This window comes from Condylostylus longicornis, unplaced genomic scaffold (assembly GCF_029603195.1).
Source record: "Condylostylus longicornis isolate FDR11 unplaced genomic scaffold, ASM2960319v2 ptg000048l, whole genome shotgun sequence".
Lineage (NCBI taxonomy): Eukaryota > Metazoa > Arthropoda > Insecta > Diptera > Dolichopodidae > Condylostylus > Condylostylus longicornis.
The window spans coordinates 495539-517630 of NW_026578017.1; the positions used below are offsets into that span (position 1 = coordinate 495539).

Consider the following 22092-nt stretch of genomic DNA (forward strand, 5'->3'; position numbering starts at 1 on the left):
AAGAGCAGCAGTTGAAAGGGTATTTCCTTCTGTTAATTTGACTAAAACTAAATTGAGAAAGTGTTTTTATGTTGTTTTATTTTAATACATGTTAAATTCAAATTTTAAAAATGTTGACGCGAAAGGCTAGGAGCCAAGTTGTGATCTTATTTAAACTTACAGGGAGAAAATTATACATTTTTTTGTACAAAAAGTACACATTTTTTTTTATTTGAAGTAAGCTTTTTCAACACATTTTTATCTTCATATAAGGAAACGAATAAGGCACAAAGCATATGATCAGCAGAAAAAAGTCACTATTTTAAGGCATTTTCTAATTATCATAACCAGAGCCTAAACTTTATATGAAGTTACAAACGTATATGAGATTTCATGTTAAAAAATATTATTTTAAGTTTAAGTTTTTATTGTGATATTTTTCAATTCGAATTTATTAATTTGTTAATAATTTTTTTTCAAAGTTTGTGTTTTGTTTTTCCTTTTATTTTTTGCATTCGTACGATAGTAAAGAGTTTTTTTATGAAATATAGGAATTGGCTTCACTTTTTTAAAAGTGGCTCCCTTTTTTGAATATTTCTGCTCCCCATCAAAAATATCAAACGACAAGCCCTGGACAGAAGAAATGAGACTCGAAATTGTTTTATATTAAAAAAATATTTTTTATGTAGAAAATTGCTTTTAAATAAACTGGTGACAGCAAGAGTATAAATAACAAAAGCAAGTTAAAGAAAGAAAGAAGTACATTCTTATATTAGGTATTTTCGAATAAATTAGAAATGTTCATGGTGATTTTGGATGTTTGAAAAATAAAAAACGATTAAATACAAAAAATACGCAGAAATTATTTTATTTTGTTTAAATATTAACAAAAATAAATTTCTTGTTCTTACGAACTAGTTACTTATTATATGTAGGTAACAAATTATATTATAATAAATTACTGGTAACAAAATATTTTTTAGTTAAAACCAAAATAATTAATACATAACAAAATCGTTTTTGAAAAAACTACATGACATATTTACATAAAAAAAATAAAATGTTAATCAATTTTTCTTAAAACTAGTAATATTTGATGAGAAAAGCAATTAATTCTATGACATAAATGTACCTAGGTATTCAACTAAATTCACAAAACTTTTTAATTTGTTAAAAATTGTTAAAAACTAAATTGCTCAAATCTTAACACTAGTAGATTGTAGATTGTAGATTCTAAGGGAACCGAGTGGGACAGGAGTAACCCCCCAAGCCACCGCAGCCATTTTTGACTTATTGTAGCCCCCCCACTCTCCCGTCTATAATATCCCCGTCCCAATCACAAAGCCGGAGATATCCCTAAGGGAATTGGTCAACAGTTCCCGAAAACTTAGGGACCCATGTCCAAGACAATTGCGGCGCCGAACTTAAATTATATTTGCCACAGGCAACAAAATAAAATTGAAAGTTCTTGCAAATTAAAAATACTTCGGTGGTGTCGAATTCCTTTTTCCTAATGCTTACATATGTAAGCATTAGGAAAAAGGAATATATATATATATATATATATATATATATTTTATATATATATATATATATATATATAAAATATATATATATATATGTATATATATATATATATATATATTTTATGCATATATATATATATATATATTGTATAAATATAAAAAATATATATATATATTCCTTTTTCCTAGTGCTTACATATGTATATATATATATTTTATATATATATATATATATATATATATATATATATATTTTATGCATATATATATATATATATATAAATATATATATATATATATATATATATATATATATATTTCTTTTCCTATACATTTATCCCTGATGACCTCGTTCTTTGGCAAAGTAAATGTAAATATAGAATTTATGTTCTCCTTTTCTAGTGAACTATTGCTTCCGCATTCTTCGACGCCACATCCTCAGGGCATTTATATGACGCAACACCTGTTTATTTGAACGTAATCGAATATATTATTATATTTTATTTAAGTACGATTACAATAGAAACATTAAAAAGTACACCGAATCTTACTAATTTATTAAGTCATTTTTTCTTTTTAAATAAACTTTAGTACTATGTTTTTAAATTCACCTTTGTATTTTACTAACCTCTTCTTCTTCAAAAAAAAAATCATTAAAATTTTTCATATTACTGTAAAGTTCATATGAATTTAAAATCTTTGAATCTGTCAAACAAAATACACATCAATAAAGCTTTTTTCATTTTATCGTTTTACTTTAATTTATCGTTTTTATTGGTTATCGCTTCATAACACTAAGATAAAACGATAACGATATTGCTATCGTATATCGTGTATGGAATTTTTTCATAATAAGAGTCATTAACAGAAGTTCACTAATAAAAATTGCATATACAAGTAGTCTGCAATAAAGCATTGCGTTGCCAAAATCTACTCCTATTTATTAAATAAATACCAGACACAATATCAAATCACCTTATTTTGGACTTTTCAAAAAATAATTACAATTGTGGCTTACTATTATTTATTTATTTTTATTATATTAATTTGTATACAACTTAATTATTTTGTTATGTATGAAATACATTTTTTATATTTTTAATTATATGTAATACCCCATAAATTTTATAATTTGTAGACACCAATTTCATATAACAAATAAAGTGGATAAAACAATATCAAATATTCAAATTCTGTTTGAAAATATTTTGTTTTTTTTTCTAACATCTTTTATTAAATTATACACATATATTTTATATAGTTTTTGATTACGATTTAGTATTTAGAGTTTTTAATCAAATAATAATCACCAATCTGCGTAGAACAAAACATAAATTTAGAAAACATAATTTTAGTTACATATGTATATTTCAATAAAATAAATTGCTTGTAATATATGTATGTATATATGTAACAAATGATTGAATTCGATCGAATATGTTGTTGAAAACTTGAAAAATTTATTAAAAGCTCTTTCAGTTTAGCATATTGAAGAGCAGCAGTTGAGAGGGTATTTTCTTCTGTTGATTTGACTAAAACTAAATTGAAAAAGTCCTTTTATGTTGTTTTATTTTAATACATTTTAAATTCAAATTTTAAAAATGTTGACGCGAAAGGCTAGGAGCCAAGTTGTGATCTTATTTAAACTTACAGGGAGAAAATTTTTTGTACAAAAAGTCACATTTTTTTATTTGAAGTAAGCTTTTTCAACACATTTTCATCTTCATATAAGGAAACGAATAAGGCAGAAAACATAATCAGAAAAAACGTCATTAACATTTTAATGAGATTTTAATATTTTAAGACATTTTCTAATTGTCATTACTAGAGCCTAAACTTTAAAAAATCTTCAAACGTATATGAAGTTTCATGTTAAAAAATATTATTTTAAGTTTAAGTTTTTATTGTGATACTTTTTAATTCGAATTTATTAATTTGTTAATAATTTTTTTTTCAAAGTTTGCGTTTTGTTTTTCCTTTTATTTTTTGCATTTGTACGATAGTAATTTGTTTTTTTTTTGTGAAATATAGGAATTGGCTTCACTTCTTTGAAAATGGCTCCTTTTTTTGAATATTTCTGCTCCTCATCCAAAGTACCAAACGACATCCCCTGGACAGAAGATATGAGACTCGAAATTTTTTTATGTTAAAAAGGTAGAAAATTGCTTTTAAATAAACTGAAAAAATACAAATAACAAATGTAACTTAGATGTCTTCGAACTTTTTTTAATTTTTGGATAAAAGCATAGGCGAAAGTATTGAAAAAAATTAAGAAAACGATACATAAATAAAAAAGGTGGCGGTAATTTCAAACTTTTTTTTGTTATACATTTGAATGTAAAATAGCGTTTATCGTAGTATGAAAAATTTGTTTTTGCGACTTTCCGATAGACCGGGTCATTTTTAATATACAATAGCACACGATAGTGACTTTGCAAGTAATTTTTCAGTTAATAAAATTTTAGTATTTAACTATTATTAACAAAATTGAGGACTATAAGTTAAGATATATTTAATTTTGTCAGTAGGAACAGAACTGTCTATAATAGATCTCAAGTAAATACGATAACTGAAATAATGGAGGAGAATTTAGATAGTCCGTGTAATGTCTTTATATCTAACAAGTCCTAATGCTGAGAGAGAAACTTGAAAGCACGACCTTATTTTATATGGATTTTTTTAAATCGAAGTGGCTATTTTTTGAGAAGAAATATTAAAATAAATTCACACTTATTATAAAGCAAGTAAAATTTAGAAAATATATTTGAAAAATCAAAAAAATATATTAAAATTTTTATTCATAATTATTTTAAAATCCTTGAAATAGCGGAAAAACGACAAGCACAACCTTCGACTTCAACGTTTTATATGTTACTGAAAGCATCTCATTATTTTTAATTGAACAGCTTTTTTTTCTCATAGGGTAAGTTAACTCAAGATATAGGAAGTAACTGTGGTGTCAAGTTGAAAATATAATTAATGAAAGACAATATTATTAAATATTGAAATTAATACATAGGAAAAAAAAAATTTGAAGAGGAAATTAGAAAATCATATCTAAAATGCAATCAAATATTATTTTTTAAATACAAATTTTATATACACTTCTAAATTTTACTTCTATTTTTGAGAAAAATTTTTAAAACTTAATATATTACCTAAGTAAAAAAATATGTAAAAGGTTTTGGAAAAGCTAATAATATATTTTTATGACCCGATTCGAAAAAATATTTTTATGACCGGATGTCTGCGGTTGTTAGTCCACTGTTCAAAAAAGGGGTGGAGTCAGACGTAAACAACTATAGACCTATTTCCTTGCTTCCTACGATTTCGAAAATTTTCGAAAAGGCAATGAAAGCTAGAACATTGAAGTATTTAAATGAATTGGAATTTTTTAATTCGAAACAATTTGGCTTCAAAATAGGCGTATCAACTGAAGATGTTTATTAAATTTTTGTTCGCAAATAAATTCAGGTCTGGACAAAAAACTAAATTGTGCAGGTCTATTTGTTGATGTTACTAAAGCTTTTGACATGGTGAATCATAAAATTCTTTTGAATAAATTATTTGCGCTAGGTTTTCGTGGTTTATATTGGATTGGTTTAAATCTTACTTAGAATGCAGGACTCAAAGAGACAAAATTGGTAGCAAATTCAGCAGTGTTCAGTATGTTAGTTTGGGAGTTCCCAAGGGATCTGTTTTGGGACCAATATTATTTCTTATATATATAAACTCACTTTTTGATTTGGAATTTCAAGGTAATTTAATAGCTTTTGCTGATGATCTTGCAATTTCCTATTCGTGCAACAGTCCGCTCAATCTAAAGTGTGCAATCAATAAAGATCTTAGCTTATTAAGATACTGGTTCTTCCGACATAAGCTAAGTGTTAGTGATAAAACAAAACTAATGTTTTTTAATCTTATGCAAAAGGAACTTTCTGATATTAATCATGTTTTTCATTCTTCTGGTTGCAAAAGTGTTTTTATGGATAGTGATAATAACCATAATGTTAACATTGTACATTCTGGCTGCTGTAACTCCTCTTGCTTTATAGTAGAAGAAGTCAATCAATTCAAATACTTAGGTGTGTTTATTGATAGTATGTTGAATTGGTCAGCGCACACAAATGCCATTAAGTCTTATTTGCGCTCTACTTTGCGTTATTTTTATCGCTTGAACAAAATTTGTTCGCAGAAAACCCTCTTGATGTTTTATTATGGCATTTTTCATTCTAAGTTACAATATGGCATTAGTTGTTGGGGTGGTACTTTAAAGAATAAAATTTATCTCCTTCTAATCTTACAAAAATGTTTAATTAGAAAAATTTGCAATAGACATCATTTATTTCATAGTATGGATTTATTTAGAAGTTCGAAAATTCTTCCTGCTACACAACTTTATTATTATAGGGTTTTAAAGGTTTTTTACATAAGAGGAGGTTACTTAAACAGTAGCGCTTCAAATCGCTTTGGTTTGCGCATTAATCAGAGATTCTTAGTTAATGTTCCAGTTTTTAGAACAACAAATTACCGAAACTTTTTTGATATAACTTCCGTCCGCTTGTTTAACAGACTTCCACAACCAATACGTGCTATTAGAAATTTAAATAAGTTTTTGAAAAGTATAAAAGAATGGCTTTTATGTTTAGAGCATAGTGAAGTAGATAATTTGTTAAGTAGTCTACTTTAATATTTTTATTTTTTTTTTATTGGGTATTAAATTTTATATCTTAAATTAAAATATATATTTTTTGTAAATTATAAATTAAGTATGTATAAGTATATAATTTAAGTAAATGGTAGAATTGTAATTTTTTATTATATTGTACTGTTAACTAGTATTTTTGCAGATTGAAATTAATAATTGTAATAATTTAATATTTTTTTCTATAGAGTATTTGTATTATTATGCAAATGTTGATTTAAATAATAATTTTTAACAACATAATTAGGCATTTACACTATTTTTCTTTAAATAATAATGCCGTTTTCTTATTCTCTTAGTTTAAGTAAAATTTTTGTAATAATTCAGAGAATAAAGTATAATAAATAAATAAATAAAATAAATAAAATAAAAAAATAAAATCTTTTTTATTTTTGAAATAAATATTATCTTAGCAAATGACTCAAAAACTCCGATTATAAAATAACAGTAATAAATTGTTATAATAATTTAGACATTAAATAATAAAGACATTAATGTAAAGGTATTGAAAGCTTTGAGAGGTTACTACAACCGTGTTAATACCGTTAATGTCTTTACATCTAATAAGTCCCAATACTCAATTTTTTTTACGAAATATTACGAATTTTTGGCTTCGTTCCTGTTTTTTTTTTTTCTTTAAATGCTACTGATCGTGTCATATTTCTTATTATTTTTTTCTTTTTTTCACGTAAAAAAGAGTTTAATCAATGTCTTTATAACTAACAAGTCCCAATGCTCAGAGAGAAACTTGAAAGCACGACCTTATTTGATATGGGTTTTTTTAAATCGAAGTGGCTATTTTTTGAGAAGAAATATTAAAATAAATTCACACTTATTATAAAGCAGGTAAAATTTAGAAAATATATTTGAAAAATCAAAAAAATATATTAATATTTTCATTGATAATTATTTTAAAATTTAAAAAAAAGCGGAAAAACATCAAGCACATCCTTCGCCTTCAACGTTTTATATGTTACTGAAAGCATTTCATTATTTTTAACTTAACAGCTTTTTTTTCTCATAGGGTAAGTTAACTCAAGATATGGGGAGTAACTGTGTTGTCAAGTTGAAAATATAATTAATGAAAGATAATTCTTAAATATTGATATAAATACATAGTAAAGAAAAAATTTGAAGAGGGAATTATAAAATAATATCTAAAATACAATAAAATATTATTTGTTAAATACAAATTTTATATAAACTTCAAAATTTTACTTCTATTTTTATTTGAAAAAATATTAAAAACTTACTATCATTTATATCAATTACCTAAGAAAAAAAAAAATTAAAAATGTTTGGAAAAAACAATCATATATTTTTATGACCGGATTTGAATATTTTTTTTATTTTTGAAATAAATGGTATTTTACCAAATAACTCAAAAATTCCGACTGTAAAATAACAGGTATTTTAAAATTTTTGTTCTTTATGTAATATTCTTTCCGTTTAGAATTAAGATAGGTCATAAATTCAATTAGTTTTTAAGTTATTGAAAATAAATATGTATGTACCTACTTCCAATAAATTTTTTTTAAATAATTATTTTAAAACTATTTCAAACATGTTATATTGAGTGCTTCAAGAATTTTGTTGTGCACTTCTTTCATATTTTATTAGCAGGTAAACAAGAGCAATCTATTTATAAAATGACCCTGCCTGTGTATGAGTCTTAATAGTAAACGCAAACGGACAAAAATTTACATCAGTACCTACTACCTGTCATTTTACAATCGGAGTTTTTGAGTCATTTGCTACTCGTAAGATAATATATATTTCAAATATAAAAAAAATATTCGAATCCGGTCATAAAATATATTATTGTCTTTTCCAAAACCTTTTAAATATTTTGTTACTCAGGTAATATATTAAGTTTCAAAAAATTTTCTCACAAATAGAGACAAAATTTAGAAGTGTATATAAAATTTGTATTTAAAAAATAATATTTGATTGTATTTTAGATATTATTCAATTCCCTTTTCAAATTTTTTCTTTACTATGTAAAGAAAAAATTTTTTTTTTTCAATATTCAATAATTATCTTTCATTAATTATATTTTCAACTTGACACCAAAGTTACTTCCCATATCTTGAGTTAACTTACCCTATGACAAAAAAAAAGCTGTTCACTTAAAAATAATGAAATGCTTTCAGTAATATATAAAACATAGAAGGCGAAGGTTGTGCTTGTTGTTTTTCCGCTGTTTTAAGAATTTTAAAATAATTATGAATGAAAATATTAATATATTTTTTTGATTTTTCCAATATATTTTCTAAATTTTACCTGCTTTATAATAAGTGTGAATTTATTTTAATATTTCTTCTAAAAAAATAGCCACTTCGATTTAAAAAAACCCATATAAAATAAGGTCGTGCTTTCAAGTTTCTCTGTGAGCATTGGGACTTGTTTTACAAAATAATGAAATGCTTTCAGTAACATATAAAACGTTGAAGGCGAAGGTTTTGCTTGTAGCTTTTCCGCTGTTTCAAGAATTTTAAAATAATTATAAATGAAAATATTAATATATTTTTTTGATTTTTCAAATATATTTTCTTAATATTACCTGCTTTATAATAAGTGTTAATTTATTTTAATATTTCTTCTCAAAAAATAGCCACTTCGATTTAAAAAAACCCATATAAAATAAGGTCGTGCTTTCAAGTTTCTCTCTGAGCATTGGGACTTGTTAGATATAAAGACATTATAAAGACATTAGATATGGTAAAAATTGTATTCCAAAATGTACCAAAAGCTTTAGTAGTTTTTCTTACAATATAAAGATATTGAAAGCTCTGAGACGGTATTACAACCATGTTAATACCGTACTTAAATCTTTTTTAGTATAATCCAACAATGCTTTAATTATTACGGATCACGGATTGCAAGAAATGTTGTGCCCATAAATTTTGGATCAAAATTTCTAATGAATTAAATACATAGTATAAGACCTCCAACAAAAGATCTCTATTCTTTCATCGTGTGATCCTTACTTCTTCTTCGTCTTCAAAAAAGTCAATTAAATTTTTCATATTACTGTAAAGTTCATATGATTCATTAAGGGTCATTAACAGAAGTTCACTAATAAAAATTTCATATACAAGTAGTCTGCAATAAAGCATTGCGTTGCCAAAATCTACTCCTATTTATTAAATAAATACCAGACACAATATCAAATCACCTTATTTTGGACTTTTCAAAAAATAATTACAATTGTGGCTTACTATTATTTATTTATTTTTATTATATTAATTTGTATACAACTTAATTATTTTGTTATGTATGAAATACATTTTTTATATTTTTAATTATATGTAATACCCCATAAATTTTGTAATTTGTAGACACCAATTTCATATAACAAATAAAGTGGATAAAACAATATCAAATATTCAAATTCTGTTTGAAAATATTTTGTTTTTTTTTTCTAACATCTTTTATTAAATTATACACATATATTTTATATAGTTTTTGATTACAATTTAATAATTAGAGTTTTTAATCAAATAATAATCACCAATGTGCGTATAACAAAACATAAATTTAGAAAACATAATTTTAGCTACATATATTTATTTTTAAAAGTTACACAACATTCTGTTTCATGGTGATGAATCAGGGTTTTCGACTTGACCACTTGATGATGTACTTCCACTAGGTAAGAAAGAGACTAAAATAATTTATAAAAATTGTTATGTAGGTTTCTTACAGATTTTCGAAATAAAATTATAATTAATTGATGAGACAGCATATACGTATATAATTATAAAAATGGTAAATAGTATTAATCTTTTGTAGCACAAAAGTTTTTCACTTTATGTTATTAATCTTTTTCAAAATTAAGTTAATTGAGTAACTTCCATGTTCTATTAGAAATTAATATTAGCAACAAAAACAAAACAAACATCTCATAAAAAAAAATTAAATATCATTATCCATTAATTCAAATTTTAAATACAGTTTTTTAATATCTTCTACAAATCTGCACTTATGCATTTTTAGAAGTTTCTCCATACATCAAATTTTGATTTTGTGTCTAATTTCTAAGTAAAAAAAAAGAAATGAAGAGGGCCGCAAACAATGAAGCATAGGATACAAAAATACAAAATAATTATATATACATATTCACTTATATTTTTTTAAAATAACCGAGTTATTATAAATTACATATTTATATATTTTTCATATTTTTTTCCATAAAAGGGATTTATTAGATTTAAATTTGCTAGAAAAGGAACAATGATACTATTTGAATTTTTTTGTGAAAAAAAAAATAATATAAGAAAAAACTTTTCTAAAATATAAAAACATACTATGCTACACGTATGTGTGTATTACGTTTATAATATAACAAGAGGGTTTAAGAAGACAAAAATATGTGTTCATAAGAAATCAGAATATATTACGATTAAACATTATCAAGTTGTAGGATGTCTATTTAATATTTTAATTTCTAAGTCTTCTGGAATTTATAGATATAATAGATTCACTGTTCATTTTTAATTTCATCATTTAACAGTATTTTATAGTTGTGAAAATCAGTTGAATAATAATACTGAAAAAATAAAAAAAAAATTTTTGCATTATCATGATCATTATATTAAAACGAAACAAAATATTAGTAAAACCAATTACTAACCAGTTTAAGTATGTTAGCAAAAAAATTAGTTTATCAACATATACAGTTAAATATCGATATGTTTACAATAAAGTAAAGATATAAATCTTTTTAACAAATTGAATATAAGAAAAAAGAAAACTGGTGAAAGAATTTTGAGGATAATTTTTTAAAAAATCTAAAATCGATATGTTAATTAATTTTAGTAAATTGTAAAAAACGCTCTTAAATTATTTATTAAAATCAATTTCATCTTTACTTCCCGAAGGTAGTCTTATGGTTACCTAAAAATAAAAATTAAAACTTAAATTTTTGGTTAACAAAGCCAGAAATCCCAGATCAGCTCAATATGATAAATGTTTTCTTTTGATTCTGTACTAAACTAATATATAAAGCTATTATTACGCAATTTAATTAATTTATATAGCTTAGGGGGTCTATTAAAATTCTATGTAATTAGATTTTAATGGAACAATTTTCGTATTTGGAAAAATGGTGGGCCAATCAATTTGATTTAAAAAAAAATGCCAATCAATTTGAATGGTAATTACTTTCATTTCTGCAAATACGAAAATATTTTCAGGAAAACCAAATTACATAGTAAGACCATCCGTACCAAAGGATATTGTAATCCAAATAACAATAGTACATAATATAGCAAAACTAAAAGTGTTTTGTAAAGAACAATGAACAAAAATAAAATTTCTCTAATAATACAAAGAGGTTTAGTATAAGAGCTATGCAACGTTTAATTATAAAGGTTGCAATTTTTTTAAGCTAGTTAATAAGAAAAACACACATATTTCTAAAGCAAACGCATTTGAGGACTGAGGGAAAAAATATATTAAGTTAAAAAACTATTAAATGAAATACAATAAAATTTATTCATATTATGTACATATCTACCGCCCTTTAAATATGTAATTTTATTTTACTTAAGAAGAACACCAAGATATCTTTGATTAATTTATACTTCATGAAAAACTAAATATTGTTATTAAAAATACGAACCAGTACTCATCCATCTATTACTTACAAAAGACTAGTGATACTTTTTTTATGACATGTTTAAATGCTCGTTTTATACAATCACATTTTTATGAAAATTTAATATTTTAAATTATATTTTGATGTTGCACTTTATTAATTACTTTTTTTACTGCATATATAGAAAAATACATACATATTATATGTTTTTACTTTCAGTTTTAAAAAAAACGCTTAGCAAACAAAAATAAAACATGTATTATGTAAAAACTATAATTTATGTACATCATTAACAAATACATGAGATCCAAGTGTCCTTAAATTTACTTACCAATTATTATGATTAATAAAACGACTCCAATCACTCCCATGACTATCATCATTTTAATATTGGCCCACCAATGTTTTCGCTTCAGTTTTTGAGCTTGTTGTTCGAATTGCGATGCCCCATGTTGTAATGCATCCGCCCGCTGATCTAATTCCGTTAGTTTCTGATCTCTTTCCAAAACTTTTTCTACATTAACTTTCATAATACCAACAACTTCATCAACTTGAGCTTGTGTCTGTTGTAACCGTTTTTGGGCTAGGCTTGGTTGAGCTTGACCGCTAGATGGGGGAGGAGGTATGGAAGGAAAACTAAACATTATTTAATGTGGTTATTATCGTTCTTTTTTTGATTTAAAACTAATCCAAATTAGTTACAATAAAAAATTTTGGTAAGTTTTATAATTGTCATTGTATTTAGTTTATAAGGCTACACAGAAGACAATTTTTATCTTCCTCAAGCTACTTTTTTGAGTATTAGTTTTTTTGATTTAAAAGCACACCACTCGAAAAAAAATAGTTCTGCTGTGTTATTGCAAAAATTACCTGCTGCATATCACTATAAACTATATTGACAAAGATTTTATAAGTTCTCAAAATTTTAGTCACATAGTTTAAATTAATGTCGTACCAGATTTTTTTTTGGAAAAAGAACGTAATACAGCATGAAAAAAAAGAACTCGTAATAAATTCTTTTTTTAAAATCGGTATCTATAATATATATGTATACATAAATAAATAAATTATCGTTAAAACATGAAAAAAAAAAAATAAAATGAAAAAAAAATTTTTAAATTACTGAACATGTTTTAAATTTCCAAAGTTTCAACCAAGTTTATCACAGACTAATCGTATATCCCGCTTTTTTACTCAATTTTTATTCATTTTCAAACCAGAATTCTTCGTTCTTCTAATCGATATTTCATTTTTCCAATAAGGTTACTCATATTTCAACTGGATTTTTGAATTTTTCTCAAATTATCGACTAATGAAAAATTATTAGCTTTATTTTGAAAAATAAAGGTAATAAATTTTATATACATTTTAGAAAAAACAATACCAAATTATACTTCTCACTCGAAAATTACATTCTACAAATGTGTGATAGTTACTAACTTTCTTCTCAGTTGTCGAGTAAAATAGGGAGAGAGACGATTAGACCCTTATGATGTAATGATTATAGTTTTGAAATTATTCAATGAAACCATTTAATGAACAGAAATAAATAACGGAATATCGAGATTTCAGGACATGCTACCAAATCTCAATATTTTATTATATTTAATAAAAAAAAAAATAAAAACAGGACCTAGAACAGGCCTATTTTCATATACTTACTTGCTTGGCCCAGATGGAACAGTATTTTCTGTGGTTGCCATTGTCGTTTCCTAAAAAGAGTTAAAATGGTTTTTTATTGTTAACAAAGGAATTTATCAAAATAATCTTATCTTTATCAGTATATTTCGAGAATTCTAAATAAAAGTTTTAATAACGAATGAAAAACTAAGTAAGAACTTTATTAAATCTATAACAAGCAGTTATAGATGTACATATGTAGGTAGACATATTGGATTTATAGTTTGTGCGAAGGTAGATCACGTATCGAAACTTTCTTTCACTATCTTTAAATGACTCATCATTGTCCGCATGAATTGATATTGCATGGCAATTAAAATATGATCTTTTAAACTGCATACATATTAAATAGGCAAATAGAAATATATATGTATGTACTCACAATTTATTTAAGTTTCTATTTATGAGACTTGTTATTACAATCCAGTACTTCTCCTGATTGATTATTTGTTTGTATCAAAGATTTCTGTTACGTATTTTATAGGAAAATTAAATGCTTTTATCAATGAAATAAATTTGTCAAATTACTTAAATATAGCTTAAAAAATTGTAAACTTCGCTTTAGTAATTTTTATCTTTCTTTCTGCATTATTCTTAAAACGTTGACTACTTTTTATTTCATATACTACTTATTCTATCTTGACTCTTATCTTTTTAACCAAATGTCATTTAGTCGAAGCCAGCGCTGTCGTTTCGGTTGTGCTGCATTAAATTTTTTTGTAATATATGGATCCATCAAAAGGACATTGTTTAAATATATGGCAATTATTTAGTATAACAATAAAGTATTAATATAAAATTATAATTTATCTATAAAATTATTATATTCATTGACAATTATGATAAAAATATGGTTAAATCTAAATATAACTTGATCTGTTGATCTTTCCAATATCCAAAAATTATATTTTGAGATGAAAACTAAACATAACTTTTTTTATATTTGGTCCGTCAGCTCAGGTTTACAACACTTCTACACCCTTTAAGATAGGAAGCTGAAATTTTATATGTACATTGATTTTTGCTAGAAACTAATAACCAAACTCGAATTTTGAAAAAAAAAAATGTTCGTTATAATTTATCGTTATCTAAAATACGCTTTTTCCATATACATACATATTTGATGACATTTTTTTTCTAGACCCTAGGTTGTAAAAATCTAAAATTTTAACAGCTTTTAGATTCTAATCAATAATTCATTTTGTTAGAAAAGTTTTTTCTTCACCTCTACCCCCTCTCAAGCTATTTATTTTTTTTTTTATTTTATTTTATATTATTTTTCTTAACTCATGTAATTAACCATAAAAATTGAGCAATACATTAACACCTCCTTAAATTTATTTTTACTTTATTTCAAAGACTGCATAAATCGCTCAATCTAAATGTATGCAATGCTTAATGAAATAGTTTCGTATAGGAATAAAAGTAATTTTAAAAGTATAATAAGCATACTTTTAAACAGTTGTTAAACGCAGGATTTTCACTTGTTGAAGGGAAAAGTACTAAAATACAAACAATTGGTTTGACCCAACTTTATTATATTAAAAGCTGAACGAACACTACGTCGCGTATTTCGGTTTACATTAAAATATACAAGTTTAAAATTATTTTGACAGCAAATGTATATACGTAGTACGTCGTTATTTGCCTTAAACACTAACGTAGTTGTGCTTGATTGACATTTATATAGTAATTAGTATCAATATTTAAGTCCCATAATAACATCTAGCCTACCACTCCAATGCTACGTATGGTTTTTTTTTTCAAAAATTTATATTAAAATAATTCAGTGTCGGCGCATATAATTTTTTGAATCATTTTTGAGAAATTTTGATTTGAAACTTCAAATCTGAACAAACAAAAGAACAAAAAAAATTTGCAAATTTGTAAAAAATTGCAGCAAATGGAAAGAAAATGGTGGTAAATGATGTTAAATTGCAGCAGAATTTTGTAATTGCAGCAAAAACGACAACACTGGTCGAAGTGCTGACTTACTGTCATATAACTCAAAAAGAATTTACGATCATTAGGAGTGTTTACACGCACATTCATCACTAAAATGAAATATTCCAATCGCACATAATGATCACCAAAAGCAAATTAAGGGTATTAAAGGTATAACGCATTATAATTTCAATTTCCATTTATATTCTGTCACATTCGTTTTGCTCACATTAATGATACATAGATTTAAACGAATATGTATAACGTATTAATAGTTTCAATATTTTTAGTTATTAATAAGTTAAAAACTTCATTATTTACGAAGTTATTAATTAATATTATTAATAACTTCAATGTCGCTAACTAAAATTCAAGTAATCAAACTTTTTTTTGTATATTTTGATAAATAATGTCGACTTAAGCATTTACTTTGTAAATAGACGAGTGAATTTGTTTTTTAATCAATCAAATCTCTTTTCACTTTCGTTTTTGCTGCATATGAAAGTCATCCTTCGAAATTTCTGCATATGAAAGTCATCCTTCTATTTATCACAAATAAATTTTTTTCGGTGAAGTCATAGTTTCAAAGGTTAATGTTATCCAAGAGACATTGTAAATTTTTAAGCCATTGTAGTTACCTAATGTTTTTGAGTAAATATTTAAATAAAGTCGTAGGTTAAATTCGCGTTTGCATTTCTGACTGCGAGATCTTATTAGTTAAAACTGGTCTACAATAGAACTATCGAAGCAGCGCTGCCAACGAAATCTCTGGTGTCAAAAATTATGATTGATATTTTCTACTAATTGTGTTTATGAATATAAAAACAGGAAAAAATTTATGCTGTCGATTTCACAGAAAGGAAATCAAACATAGTCAACATAGATTGTTAACTTAAAGCAATTGCGCCATGACCTGAGGGCTCAGGCAGACATGCAATTTTTAGTGTGTTATAATTTTTTACTCTTTATTCTCTGTCATATGTTGCCTGATATGACGATTCAAAACAAATGCGGAAAAAACTCGAAAATATATATAATCACAATTGTAGTTAAAATTTCCAGCAAAGTATATCTGCAATAAGTAGTTCGACTATCCGTTTACATCACACTAATGCAATCACTTGTATATAAAGTATAGGGAAAAATATTAAGAATTTTAAAAGCGACACAATAATTTCTGTAATTCATTCCAGTACAAGGTGGCAAAAAATGTGTATTATATTATAAAAGCAAAGAAGAAAAAAAGTGTTAAAAAAATTATTATAATTTATGTAATATAATTTTTAAAAATAATAAAAATAAATTTTGAAAAGACGTACAATATTAAAAAAAAATTTAAATAGTTGTGAAAAAATACTTTTTTTTATAAAAATGGGTAAACATTATTTGAAGTGTTTGGGATGAAAAAAAGCCGACACGAAAATTTCATTTGTTGCCAAAAGATGTGAAGAGGTAAATATGTACTTTTGAAAATATTTTAAATATTTAGTGTTAGGCATTTGTAATTAATAAATAAAATAAATAAATTATCTTTAAACTTTTTATTTTTATTTCAATCTTAATAAATTTAGAACATATTTCCCATGAATAATATATTTCCTGGTACGTAATAATTATATTTCATAAAGTAATCAGTATGCATACACCTTTTTTTCTTTATAAATTACTTTATTTCTATGTCACTACCTGATTCTGTGTATCTACTGTACCAGGTACATGCATGTGTACATTCATACATGAAATTTTAAATTCTTTTGCTTTCATACATTCGAATTTTTTACCTAAGTTTTATAAAATGAAAAATAAATTTTGTTATTATCAAAATAAAAATAACAAAATTTTTACCTAACTTAATTTTATTTTAGTTTAATGTTTTTGATACACTCGTTTGTTTACAATATTTTGTTTCTTTCTTGCCTACACAACTCTTATTACCATCTATTTCTACAAAAAAATGGAATATTTTAAGAATTTGGAAGCAAGATGCAAACGAAAACTAACGGAATGGAACGAGTCGAATTACTTATTAGTAGATATACTTTGATTTCCAGTTGAAATTGAAATTTTTAATATTATGTTGCTCAAAAAACTCCATATTTCACTTTAATATAAAAAATGTTGATCTTTAATCAATATTTTTCGTAGAAAACTCAAAATGAAAATAGGCAAAAATAATATTTTTTATCAAAAAAAAAAACAAATGATTCAGAAATGTCATTTTGCTATAACAATAATTATAAATATGTACATATAAATTATAATGACTCTAAAATAGTATAATTTTTAACAAATTTTATATTGATATGATGGTTATTACTCACTGAAGTGGATGATATGTTGTTGTATTTTTTCTTATTCATTAATTGAACTTTATATACTTATTCATTCTAAAGCTACATATATATTTTTTAAATAATTCACGCTAATATTTTATTTTACTTACTGAATTCATCGGCATTGAGTAGTCTCATGCATTTTTTGGTCACCAAATCTTCACTTTATAAAGGGAAATATATTTCATTTCATCATTTCTAGGAAAACTGTAATTATACAAAAAAAAAAGATCATTTACAATATTTGTTTGTATGCGACATTTTATTAAACGCAAACTCATTTTGCCTTAAAAATCCGATCTTGTTATGTTATCCGAAGTAATTTTAATTTGAAACAAAACGAAAACAATTGCTTTCTTTGCAAAATTAAACTTTAATAAAATTACAAAATATAAATTAATCAAAACACTATTGAATTAATATTTTCTTTTTTTCACTTGTTATAATTTTTTTATATGTTTTTATAAAATAATAATCCTTTTTAACCCTTATTATTAAATAATTTATAATTTCTTATTTACAAACTGCATCAATTTGATAAATAAAATAACAAAATCTTCTTTGTTTACTTTTTATACAGCGGTGCGTATTTTTCTATGAAAAAAAACAACAACATTTCGCATTTAATGTCAACTTCAGTTTGAAATACTCGGAACAAAGAGAGAGACTTAACTGAAATTTTTGGCTTCACTATGTTTTTTGTTTTTCAAGATACAACTGTTTTCCTTATGCTCCTTCCTTTAGTATTCCTAGTTGAAAAAATATACAAAGTTTCAAAATCTGAGCACGATCGGCTTAGAAATAAAAATCCAATCTAATTTATTTAGATCATTAGAATATGTATGTAAATATGTGTGAAACATATTAAACTTGCCTTTTTAGTATGTTTTCTAAAAACATTTAAAACGTTTACTGGTTAAACTATAAGATATAGAGCAAAATGTTATTAGGACTAACTTTAATAGAACTTAGTGCGGTGTGTTTTTACGATTAATGTGCAACAAGTTCCTGTTCCTGGTATTTAACGTATGGAATGTATTTCGCTTCTTTGGACCAACATACTCGAAGTATGAGTCCCTTGGTTACAAAGTTCGTGAATATGTAATATCGATTTTTACGTAATCACGTATCATCATGTTTTTTGTAACAATTTCTGTTCTTTCGAGCCAATTGCAGTTAAAAAGGCTTTCTATAGCCCTATTTTGTATTATTTGAAGACTGTTAATATTTTGTTAGTTGAACCACATATTTTGATTCCAAAACTTATATGACAATAAAATAGAGAAAAAGAAACGGAATCCTTGACGTTTTCCGGATTAAACTTGCATTTTGAGTACCCCAGTTACCTCTGCGAGTTTTGTACTTAATTTGCAGGTGTGAGCGTTCCATTTCAAACAAGAATCAATTCACAAACCAAGATAAATTCTTTTGATCAGTTATGAAATATTTAGCTCCGATTTTATTGAGCCAATAACCACATATTTATTTTTTCTTGCACTTATAATGAACTTTTGCCTAACCATCCATTTGCAATTTTATCTAATTGACAATTCATTTTATATTCTAATTGTTTTAAATTATCAGCTTTGTATAACACGCATATATCATCGGCGTACAAATATATATTCCTGTATCACTAATTTTCTGAATCCTGTCCATAAGAAGACGAAACAGTGAAGGACCTAGTATACTACCTTGAGAAACTCCCAAGTTTACACCAACACTTCTGCTATGAATGTCGTCAATTTGTATAAATTGTGCACTATTTTCTAAGTAAGATTGAAACCATTTATATTATGTCTAAGTAAGATTGTAACCATTATATTATGACTCCAAACACATATAGTTTTCTCGTTAAAATACCATGAGTTACCATACCAAAGCTTTCTATATAAGTCTATGAAAACAAGATATACAACCATCTACTATACCTTAAACTTTGAACCTTGGTTATCATATCCATTACTCCAATTTCAAACTAACAAATAACTTTGCTTTGAGACCATATTGTTTGTTCGAAACTAAAGCATATCTATTAAGGTAGAAAGTAAATTGATTATGTACTATTTTTTCTAAGACTTTAGATACAACTGAAGTTACATAGATAGGTTTGTAAATATCAAACAGCTTCATTCCAGATTTAAACACTGATACGATTTTCCCTACTTTCATATTTTTGGGTACACCTTCGATAAATCATTTATTTAGTTATTATAGTTGTTAAGGTAATGTCTTTATATGTAACAAGTCCCAATACTCAATTTTTTTCTGAAATATTACGAATTTTTGGCTTCGTTCCTGTTTTTTTCTTTAAATGCTACTGATCGTGTCATATTTCTTATTATTTTTTTCTTTTTTTTACGTAAAAAAGAGTTTAATATTTTAAAAAATCTCAGGATATTATAAACATTTTTTAAAAAGCTTCCCATTTAAATTCTGTTGCACGAAAAAGAAATAAAGGTAGGAGGAAAGAAAAATTGAAAAAAAAATTCAAATTCATATTTCAGTATGGTTTCAAATGTTAATAAGGAAGGATGTATGATTTTTCATGCACATTTTGTATTTCCCAATAAGGTAAGTTGAGTAGTGTCGGCTAACAAAAATGTTAATAAAAATAATATAGGTTGACACATTTCAACAATTTGAATTATCTCATTTCGGTTATTTATACGTTACTTATAAAATTGTTTCAAATAATTTCAGTTAGTTTTTAAGTTATTAAAAATAAATATGTATGTACCTACTTCCAATCAATTTTTTTTTTAAATAATTATTTAAAAACTATTTCAAACATGTTATATTGAGTGCTTCAAAAATTTTGCTGTGCTCTTTTTTCATATTTTATTAGCAGGTAAACAAGAGCAATCTATTTATAAAATGGCCCTGCCTGTGTATGAGTCTTAATAGTAAACGCAAACGGACAAAAATTTACATCAGTACCTACATAGAAAAATAAGTAATTGAAGAATATTCTAGCTGAACAAATGGAAAAAATTCAAACATGAAAACTAGGTACCAGAATCTTGGTGTATATGAAAAAATATGAACGTAGAAAAAAGAAAAAACGAAAAACAAAGAATATAGTTTCTCAATTGAACAATGATTTTATTTACGATATCTTGATTTGTTTTTTATGATCATTTAAATGTTTGTACGTAGGTATACAATACAAATAAAGATCAAACAAAATATTATGTACATATAAGTAGGTATGTATGTATGTATAAACATACTGAATGCATAATTTCTTTTTTAATACTATATGGTGTTTGATATTATACATACCTACATACGTTTATGCATAAAATAAAATTTTTGATTTGAAATTTTAAAAAGACAAAAATTTGTGCCATTATAGAAATACATATGTATATATTATAGTTATATATGTATGTATTAATGTATATTATATGAATATGATATTACGAAAATTATGTAAATTTTTATTACAATAATTATCATTTACGTGAAACGTTTATAATGTTTGTATACCAAATTTTTGTGTTCTTTTTGTTGTTTTTTTTCATATACACCAAGATTCTGGTATCCCATTTCAGCAAGACAAAATGGAAAAAATTAATGTTGGGACCTCTTGGATTACTTATTTCTCTATGGTACCTACTACCTGTCATTTTACAACCGGAGTTTTTGAGTCATTTGCTACTCGTAAGATAATATTTATTTCAAAAATAAAAAAAATATTCGAATCCGGTCATAAAATATATTATTGTCTTTTCCAAAACCTTTTAAATATTTTTTTACTTAGGTAAAAAATTTTCTCACAAATAGAGGTAAAATTTAGAAGTGTATATAAAATTTGTATTTAAAAAATAATATTTGATTGTATTTTAGATATTATTTTCTAATTCCCTCTTAAATTTTTTTCTTTACTATGTATTTATATCAATATTCCATAATTATCTTTCATTAATTATATTTTCAACTTGACACCAAAGTTACTTCCTATATCTTGAGTTAACTTACCCTATGAGAAAAAAAAGCTGTTCTTAAAAATAATGAAATGCTTTCAGTAACATATAAAACGTTGAAGGCGAAGGTTGTGCTTGTTGTTTTTCCGCAATTTCAAGAATTTTAAAGTGGTTAGGAATGAAAATATTAATATATTTTCTTGATTTTTCAAATACATTTTTAAGAATTTTACCTGCTTTATAATAAGTGTGAATTTATTTTAATATTTCTTCTCAAAAAATAGCCACTTCGATTTAAAAAAACCCATATAAAATGAGGTCGTGCTTTCAAGTTTCTCTCTGAGCATTGGGACTTGTTAGATATAAAAACATTAGTTAAGGGTTTACATAAGCT

The 22092-nt window shown here is 24.8% G+C and overlaps 2 protein-coding genes across 6 annotated transcripts in view; one reads left to right on the plus strand and one right to left on the minus strand.

Annotated features, from left to right (window-relative positions):
- Positions 1 to 22092, plus strand: part of LOC129611172 (chondroitin sulfate N-acetylgalactosaminyltransferase 2) — a 111616-nt gene that overhangs the window by 2868 nt on the left and 86656 nt on the right. The window lies entirely within an intron of this gene.
- LOC129611173 (synaptobrevin-like) lies at positions 9483 to 14157 on the minus strand. Of its 3 annotated transcripts, none has more exons than XM_055524158.1 (4): positions 13875 to 14157; positions 13475 to 13524; positions 12144 to 12448; positions 9483 to 9877 (listed from the first exon to the last, which is right to left on the minus strand). In XM_055524158.1, the coding sequence occupies exons 2-4, from the start codon at positions 13513 to 13515 to the stop codon at positions 9810 to 9812; spliced, it is 414 nt and encodes a 137-aa protein (XP_055380133.1). In that variant the 5' UTR covers positions 13516 to 13524; positions 13875 to 14157; the 3' UTR covers positions 9483 to 9809. The 3 variants fall into 3 exon arrangements, with proteins under 3 accessions (XP_055380133.1, XP_055380134.1, XP_055380135.1); XM_055524159.1 differs by having other exon boundaries at positions 9500 to 9877; positions 12144 to 12418; positions 13875 to 14154; XM_055524160.1 differs by lacking the exon at positions 9483 to 9877 and adding an exon at positions 10336 to 10762.

What these genes read in the sequence shown, in the direction of transcription:
- LOC129611173 (XM_055524158.1), bottom strand. Translation starts at nt 13,515, where the DNA reads ATGGCAACCACAGAAAATACTGTTCCATCTGGGCCAAGCAA. An exon ending in GTTCCATCTGGGCCAAGCAA is followed by an intron (nt 12,449 to 13,474) that starts GTAAGTATATGA and finishes AATAATGTTTAG; the next exon opens with TTTTCCTTCCATACCTCCTC. An exon ending in TTTATTAATCATAATAATTG is followed by an intron (nt 9,878 to 12,143) that starts GTAAGTAAATTT and finishes AAATTATTTTAG; the next exon opens with TCTCTTTCTTACCTAGTGGA.